The sequence below is a fragment of the Lynx rufus genome, unplaced genomic scaffold (assembly GCF_022079265.1).
Source record: "Lynx rufus isolate CCGP_SWC_20201006 ecotype Redwood Valley unplaced genomic scaffold, mLynRuf1.p SCAF_17, whole genome shotgun sequence".
In the NCBI taxonomy this organism is placed as follows: Eukaryota; Metazoa; Chordata; class Mammalia; order Carnivora; family Felidae; genus Lynx; species Lynx rufus.
The window spans coordinates 28,960,425-28,969,576 of NW_025814831.1; the positions used below are offsets into that span (position 1 = coordinate 28,960,425).

Here is a 9,152-nt window from a genome sequence, read left to right on the forward strand (position 1 = left end):
AGCCTGTTTCTGATTCTGTGTCTCCCTCTCTCTCTGCCCCTCCCCCGTTCATGCTCTGTCTCTCTCTGTCCCAAAAATAAATAAACGTTGAAAAAAAAAATTTAAAAAAAGAAACAAAATGGAATCAACAAAATAAAAAAAAAAAAATGCAATGGAGACCAACACAGCCAAGAGTTGATTCTCTGAATAGACAAATTAGATGCATCTTAGAAAAGACTGGCCAAGGAAAAGAAACAATATGTAACATCATAAATGAAAAGGATAATGTGACTATAGTTAGAACAGAGGTTTAAAAGATAAAGATAGCCGGGGCACCTGGGTGGCTCAGTCGGTTAAATCACCGACTTCAGCTCAGGTCATGATCTTGCCGTTTCTGAGTTCCAGCCCCGCGTCGGGCTCTCTGCTGACAGCTCAGAGCCTGGGTCCGGTTTAGATTCAGTGCCTCCCTCTCTCTCTCTGCCCCTTCCCCACTCATGCTCTGTCTTTGTCTCTCAAAAATAAACACTAAAAAAAAATTTAAAAGATAAAGACAGCCAAATATCTGAAGATTTTGTCTTTTCATGTAGCTATATTCACAAATAAGATTATTACTAAAATTAAAAAAGGGCATACTTTATGCCAACAAATTTGAAGTCTTCATAGAAATAGGTAAATTCCTACCAAAACTGGAAAAAAAATATTCTTTTTTTTTTTTTACATTTAGATTCAGGTTAGTTAACGTATAGTGTAATATTGGTTTCAGGAGTAGAATTTAGTGATTCATCACGTACATACAACATCCAGTGTTCATCCCAACAAGTGCCCTCTTTAATGCCCAAAGATTAATGACCAAAACAAAAAAAATGTAGGCCCCCAAAATGGCCGTTCTGCCTCCTCCCTGGCCTCCCCTCAATTAAAGTGAACTTTTCTAAGAGCAAATCTAGTCAAATAAACTTCCCCAATTAAAGCCTTCAAAGGATCTATCTCTTAGATAACAACCAAACTCCTACACTTGCTTACATGCCCTGCCTGCCTCCGGCTACATCTCACAACACACTCCCTCACACTCTATGCACCCCATCATGTGGGCCTGCCCTTCACACTTGTAAGGTCTTTGCATATGCTATTCCCTCTGCCTGAAATACTTTTCCTTCCTTTCTTGGACTAATTAATTCCTTGTCACCCTTCATATCTTTGTCCTAAAGTTACTTCCTCTGGGAAGCCCTCCATCACCAGCCTGGCTGGGTCCATTGTCACCATTGAGCATTCTCTGAGCCCCGCGTGCCCCTTTTTCAAAGCCCAGATCCCAGTTGCAACTTTCCATTTAATTCCCTGAGTATGGGATTAATGTCTGTCTCCCCTCATTGTAATTCCAGTGCCCAGATCGATAACAATTTAAGCAAACAAAAACAAATTCCTGGTCAAAGATATATACAATTAACTACAAAAATTAAAACGTAATAATAAAAAGATATTAAGGGGGTGCCTGAGTGGCTCCGTCCGTTAAGCGTCTGTCTGACTCTTGATCTCGGCTCAGGTCTTGATCTCAGGGTCTTGAGTTCAAGCTCCATGCGGGCTCCACACTGGGCATGAAGCCTACCTAAAAAAAAAAAAAAAAAAAGATATTAAGTACTTACTCTGTGCCAAGTCTTATCTTAAGCACTTTTCTGCCCCCCTCCATTCTCCCATTGCTTCTTTCCTTTTTCCTCTCCCTAAATGACGCTAAGCAGGGCTTAGGATAGCAGAGAGAGAACCACGTGTTTTACCCACAATGCATTTTAAGGAATATTTCCTCTCTGTAACTCCAGAAGGCCAATAAGCCTACCCAGCACCTGTCAAGCCGCCTGGTGGATGGTGAAAACCAAGAACAGCCTCTGGCCCTTTCTGAATGGTCAATGAGAGGCATGGAAGACAGAGCCATAGGAGCCTGCAGCCCATTTAGGTAGTCCGGAAGAGATTTCTAGAAAGGGATCAGGAATCTTGGGCAACAAAACCACCAGGATGTGGGGGTGGGGTGGGGGTCATGGACAGGGGTGGTGGTGGCAGATCCTTGTTTCCATTCCATTTCCCAAAATGCTGTCCCATGCCCAGGGGACGGACAGGTCAGCTGCTACCCTGCCCATGCAGCAGTCCTGTGTGCTACCAAGGAAAGCTGGGAGAAATGGTGCTTGACTCAGAGGTCCCCGTGAAGAGCTGTCTGCTCAGGAAGGAGGAAGTAGGGAATCTTCTCAACCATGGACAAGAAAGGAAAGGCAACCTCGGGTTTTAGATTTGGATTATTGAGTGCCACCATATGCCAACTACTGGGCTCATTCCCTTTTGTATTAATCCATATTTTATAGACAGGAAAAGTAAGTCTCGGAGAGATAAGGCAAATCACCCAACCAGCCGGGAAGTTGGGGAGCCTTACAATGAATCGCTGAGTCTTCCGTCTTTAACCCTCTGTGCCTAAAATCCCATCAACCCAGCAAGGGTGAGTAGGAAAGTGAAATAAATATTCAGGAGCAGAAATCAGCTTCCACCCTTGCCTGAAACAATTCTCCATTTTCTTCTTTACCCAAATCGGGGCAGGAGCTGCATCTGGTTATTTGAGCAGAGAAACATCTCAGAGCTCACCGCCTCTGCCCAGCACCCCCTACCAGCTCCAGACCTCCTCTTTCCCCACCGCCCTCCCCCCCCCCACCCCCAGCATACAGGTGGAGAAGTGATGAGCGGCTTTTTCCAGCTGCACCGTCTCCCTGGGGTGGCATATGGAGGATTCCATACTCAGAGAAGCCAATTAAAGACAAGCATCGGGGTGGCGCTGCTGGACTCAGTACTGCTTAAAGCACCCCCCACCCTAGCAGTCTGCCCAGGAAGCCTCAGGGGGCTGCTTGCCAGAAGCTCCCCACTCAGGGGCCAGGAAGCAGGCTGGGGAGCTGGGAGCTGTGCCAGGAAGCCCGGGTAGCTCCAACCCCCACCCCAGACGCTGTTCAGCCTCCCAACCTCCTTCCGTCAGTGAGCATCGGTTAAATATTGACTCAGCATATATTAAGCGCGGAGCAGCCTACTATGTTCTCCGGGACAGAATGAGTCCCTTTTCTTCAGAAATGGTACAGATTGAGACGGCCTTCCTACCGGTCCTTTAACACACCAAGTGTGCTCCTGCCTCGCTTTACCTTTGCATTTGCTGGTCCTGGTCCTTCCACCAGAAACACCCTTCTCCTGATATCTGCTCTGCATTGCTTGCTCAAATGTCACCTCCTCTTGGAGGCCCTCCCCAGCCACCTCATCCCTAACCATTTACCTGCTTTGTTGTTCTTCACAGCTCTATCCCTGCGTGACATCTGATTCCCTGTGTTTGTCAGCCTTCTTCTACCGGCATGCAAACTCCATGAGAAAGGATTCATGGGTCTTACTCATGGCTGGCTGAATCCTCAGTGCTTAGCACAGGGACTGGTTCTCAGTATTCTCGCTGGGACCGCTCTCTGTCCCCAAGAGAGCCTCTCCCCTCCATTTCCCAAGGCTCCCCTTAATAATGTTAAAGGATCTGTGGTTTCCAATCGAGTCTTAACTGGAATCCCTAAGGGTCATCAAAGAGAGAATGGGGAAGGACGGCCCATAGGCCCATAAGCTTTTTTTTTTCTCTTTTCTTTTCTTTTCTTTTCTTTTTTCTTTCTTTTCTTTTCTTTCTTTTCTTTTCTTTTCTTTTCTTTCTTTTCTTTCTTTTCATTGAGATGAAATTCTCATAACATGAAATTAACTGTTTTAAAGTCAACAATTTGCAGGGCACCTGGGTGGTTCGGTTGGTTAAGCCTCTGATTCTTGATGTTGGCTCATGTCACGATCTCATGGCTTGTGAGTTCGAGCCCTGCGTCAGGCTCTGCGCTGAGTGTGGAGCCTGTTTGGGATTCTCTCTCTCTGTCTCTCTCTGTCTCTGTCTCTCTCCCCCTGCCCCACTCATTCTCTCCCTCCCTCTCTCCCTCTCTCCCTCTTTCTCAAAATAAATAAATACACTTAAAAAAAAAACAAAAAACTTTTCCAAATCTGTGGTAAGACCATGCCAACTGACTGAAATATGTTTGGTAGACGAAAGCTTATAAAACATGGACAATATAACAAAAATGCAGTTTCCAGGGCCTGGTTCTGCGATTTTGTTGCCAGCCCCACAGACACAGCCGCCATCTCTGGGCGCTTACAGCAGGCCAGCCCCTAGTCTAGGCAAGGTGTGCACTTTAACTTTTCACTCCCCACCCTCAAGCTTTCTGAAGCAGACTATCATGATGCATTCGGGAGAGGCAACGGACACAAAATATGCTGCTCAAGGGCATGCAGGCAAGAGCGGTGGAGTTGGCATCTGAGCCTGGATTCTGGATCCAAAGGATGAACCTTAACCACCTGGCATGCTGGCTGCCTGGGGCACTCAGACTGGCTTCTCAGCCGCACCTCACCAAGAGGTACCTCCAGCCTCTCTCCCATAGACGAGTGGAGCGGACATGGGCTCTGAGGGGAGGCAGGACGCCTCAGTGTGTGTGTGGAGAGGTGGAGGGGACGCTGATGTCAGGTAGCAACAGCCTACCTCACGGGCTGTTGGGATATTTAGATGAGATCAGGTATGAAAATGCACATCTTGGTGCCGATTAGATTCATAATGACTAATATATATTGACTCAGAGGAAGGAGAGCTCATGCTCACAACAGATGCAAAACACCTCAGATCTTGATTCCCCAAAGCTTATACTCTAAAGGGGAAAAGAAGACATCCATTCCAGTGACCCTGGCAAATTCACTTTGGTATATGGGCTTCAGTTTCACCATCTATCAAATACTCCCACTGCATTTCACACGCACCCTCATTAAAGCACCTGACTTTAATCACGTGTCTGCATGCATCCGTCTCCTTATTCTACTATGAGCTCCTCAAGGTAGAGACCCCATCTCCTCGTCTGTGGGCTCACCATTGCCCCCAAAGGAACTCAGAAAGTGTTGGTAAAATTAACGAATAAATAGCGAACTCTGAGGCCTCTTCCAGCTCAGAACTCCACATCTGAGATTTCTGTTCAACAAATAATCCACAGTGGACTGGTCGGGGGCCTACAGGACTCACAGAGATTAAGCCATCCACAGTACTCCAAGAATACCCACTTCTGGCGAATCGATTTTTAACAATTCATGCTACGGGTATCCTTGCCCACATGCCCAAAGATGTAAGTTCACAGATACTCACAGACTCACTATGCTATGGTAGCACTCAAAGATAACAGCCTGAATGCCCATTACCAGAGAGCTGACGACATAAACACTGGTACAGTCATCTAATGGAATGCTATGCAGACATTATAAAAATATTGCAGGCTGAGACAAACTAATATATAGTCTCTGAGAAAAGTGGTTGAGTGCAAAAAGAAATTTACAGCAGTCTATGTGCTCTGCTATTTATGTATTGTGTCTTTAAAGAAATGCATACATGCTTACAAGTGCAAAGCCTAGCTCTAGAACATTACAGTCTGATAAATTACGTCAGCCACAAATGTAAGCAACGTAAGTAATTTAAATGTTCTCAACATCCTGTTCAAAGATACAAAGAAACAGGTGAAATTCATTTTAACCTATTTTAGTCAACCCAGTAGGTATCCAAAATGGTATCATTTTAACATCCAGTCAATATTTTTAAATTATTTTCCCCAGCTTTATTGAGTTACAATTGTGTATTTTAAAATCATTAATGAGGTATTATATTTTCCTTTCTTTTTATACTAAATCCTGAAATCTGGTCTGTGTCTTACATTTAAAATATATTTCAATTCAAATTAGCCACATCTTAAGTGCTCAATAATCACAAATAGCTAGTGGCTATCATATGGGACCTCAAAGGGTTGTAATAACAGTTGCCCCCAGGAAGAGATTTTGAGGAATTTAAGATCACGGAAGGAAGAAGTAACTTTCACTATATGTTCTTTTGTTCCGTTTGACTTTTTTCCCATATGCATGCATTACCTTTCTTTCTTTTTTTAACGCACAATTTTAAAGGTAAAGAAAAACAGAAAAGTCGGAAAGAAAAACAGAAAAGCAACGATCTCGGGGGCAGGAAGAGATTCCAAACATGCAGGTGCAATGTCGAGGAGGTCAAAAGAGGGGAGCTTTTCAGAAGAGGAGGAGGAGGAGGTGGAAGAAGAGGCAGTACCCTGAGGTGACTTCAGATTTGGCAGCTGGGACATGGCTCATCACTCATCCGTGACATTTGAGAGCTGTGTCAGGAGAGGACAGGGCTGGAACCAGACTGTAGCAGGTTTGGGGGGGAGGCAAGTAGGTGTGGCCCTCTAGGCAGAGAAGACAGACAGACTCGAACAGGGGAGCCAAACGGTGGTGACTCAGAGGTGGCTCAGGGGGTAAGGGCTGCTGGGGACTGTTCTGTGAGTGGGGAGGGCGTGACAGGAGGCTAGCAGAGACAGGTGGTTCAGGCAGTAAACCTGGGCCTGGCACCAGCACCGTGCTGGGGAGTGGAGAGGAGCCCAGCCTGGCTGGAACCAAGGGTGCTAGGGAAGAGCCTAATCAGCCTGGCTAACAATCAACTTCTTAGCCTCTTTGGGGACAGTCCCCTTTGAGAATGTGATGACGGCTGAGGACCCTGCCCAGAAAAACGCACATGTGCACACACAATTTTTTTTTTTTTTTGGTTGGATACAGTATACTTCATTGATGGTACATGATAAGGTAGGGCTCCCCAAGCCCCTCCCCTTCTTCAGGGGGTCTGGGATGGAAACTGGAGGTCAGGAGATTCTCAAGTGTGTTGGGTGATGAATGGGGGCAAGGACTCCCCAGCAGCTGAGGGCCTCTCTCTTCTTCCTCTTGCTGGGGCTGGTGGTCCAGGGGGCTCTTACTCCTTGGAGGCCATGTGGACCATAAGGTCCACCACCCGGTTGCTGTAGCCAAATTCATTGTCATACCAGGAAATGAGCTTGACAAAGTGGTCATTGAGCGCAATGCCAGCCCCAGCGTCGAAGGTGGAAGAGTGGGTGTCACTGTTAAAGTTGCAGGAGACAACCTGGTCCTCAGTGTAGCCCAGGATGCCCTTGAGGGGGCCCTCTGATGCCTGCTTCACCACCTTCTTGATGTCATCGTATTTGGCAGTTTTCTCCAGGCAGCAGGTCAGATCCATGACGGACACATTGGGGGTGGGGACACGGAAGGCCATGCCAGTGAGCTTCCCATTCAGCTCAGGGATGACCTTGCCCACAGCCTTGGCAGCGCCAGTAGAAGCAGGGATGATGTTCTGGGCAGCCCCTCGGCCATCACGCCACAGCTTCCCAGAGGGGCCGTCCACGGTCTTCTGGGTGGCGGTGATGGCATGGACTGTGGTCATGAGTCCCTCCACGATGCCGAAGTGGTCATGGATGACCTTGGCCAGAGGGGCCAGGCAGTTGGTGGTGCAGGAGGCATTGCTGACAATCTTGAGAGAGTTGTCATACTTCTCGTGGTTCACGGCCATCACAAACATGGGGGCATCAGCAGAAGGGGCAGAGATGATGACCCTCTTGGCCCCACCCTTCAAGTGAGCCCCAGCCTTCTCCATGGTGGTGAAGACCCCAGTAGACTCCACAACATACTCAGCACCAGCATCATCCCATTTGATGTTGGCGGGATCTTGCTCCTGGAAGATGGTGATGGGCTTTCCATTGATGACAAGTTTCCCATTCTCAGCCTTGACTGTGCCGTGGAATTTGCCCTGGGTGGAATCGTACTGGAACATGTAGACCATGTAGTTGAGGTCAATGAAGGGGTCACTGATGGCGACAATGTCCACTTTGCCAGAGTTAAAAGCAACCCTGGTCACCAGGCGCCCAATACGGACAAATCCGTTGACTCCGACCTTCACCATCGTGTCTCGGGGACGCGGCTGGCACTGCACCAGAAGATGCGGCTGTCTGTCGAACGGGGAGGAGCAGAGAGCCATCACACACAATTTTATACACAGCTTCAAGACACGCCCAGGGCCCCTGAAAGCTATCACAAAACCCGCTGCAACATAACCCACTGTGGCCTCCAAGGTGTGGCCCAGATTCCTCACCTGCCATGCACAATCTGTCTCCACCAACTGCTCTGGCCTTAACCTCTGCCCACCTCACCCCCATTTCCCAGAGCCACAGGCAGCAGCCCTTTGCTCCGGGAGTTCCTGACCCCAGGATACCCTCTCCTTCTCAGGAAGTCTTCCTCCTCCTCCTCACCATTCAGAGGCTGCCTCTCTCCCCAGGCACACTTAATTATATCTTTCACTTTGCACAGACATCCCGGGCAAGTGTTGCATATCATTATAGTTTGTGTATCAGATCTGTTCCCATCTCCTCACCCATGTGGGTTTTGTGCAACCTGAGGGCCAGGACCCAATCTGATCCATAGCAGGTACCTGATAAATTAATGAACTCAAATATCACTGAATTAAGGAAGAGCCCCTCTGAGCCCCTGAGGATCAAGGGAAGGGTTTTTAGAGGCTGTAGTTAGATCTAGGGCCATATGTTTTCAAGGTTTATCCATGCTGTAGCAAGTATCAGAACTTCATTCTTTTTTATGGGTGAGAAATATTCCACTGTGTGGAATATACATTTTGTTTCTCCATTCATCTGTTGTTGGTACACATTTGGGTCTTTTCCACCTTTTGGCTACTGGGAATAATACTGCTCTGAACACTTGAATACAAGTATCTGTTTGAGTGTGTTTTCCAATTGTTTGGAAAAATATACCTAGGAGTGGATTTTCTGAGTCTTATTGTGCTATGGACTGAATTGTGTCTCCCAAAATTCTTATGTTGAAGTCCTTACCCCCACTGTGATGGCGTTTGGACGTGGGACATTTGGGAATACTAGGGCTTGGGAGCAGAGCCCTCATGATGGGATTAGTGGCCCCATAAGAACACAAGGGTGCCCTCTCCTCTCTCTGCCACATCAGCAAACAGCACAAAGGCAGCCGTCTACAAACCGGAAAAAACAGTTCTCACCAGAACCCGACCATTTTGGCACCCTGATCTCAGAATTCCCAGCCCCCAGAACTATGAGACATAAGTGTTTGTTAAGCCAGACAATCTATAAATTGTGACAGCAGCTTAAACTAAGATATGGCGATTCTATGTTCACTTTTTGAGGAAGCACCAAACTGTTTTCCACAGTGGCTGCACCACTTTACATTCCTACCAGCAATGT

The 9,152-nt window shown here is 47.2% G+C and overlaps 1 protein-coding gene across 1 annotated transcript; it reads right to left on the reverse strand.

Annotated features, from left to right (window-relative positions):
- Positions 1-6,788: 6,788 nt before the first annotated feature.
- LOC124512036 (glyceraldehyde-3-phosphate dehydrogenase-like) lies at positions 6,789-7,905 on the reverse strand. The gene has a single exon (XM_047079356.1). It carries the CDS (start codon positions 7,835-7,837, stop codon positions 6,836-6,838), a length of 1,002 nt encoding a protein of 333 aa, XP_046935312.1. The 5' UTR covers positions 7,838-7,905; the 3' UTR covers positions 6,789-6,835.
- Positions 7,906-9,152: the final 1,247 nt, after the last annotated feature.

What these genes read in the sequence shown, in the direction of transcription:
- LOC124512036 (XM_047079356.1), bottom strand. Translation starts at nt 7,837, where the DNA reads ATGGTGAAGGTCGGAGTCAACGGATTTGTCCGTATTGGGCGCCTGGTG.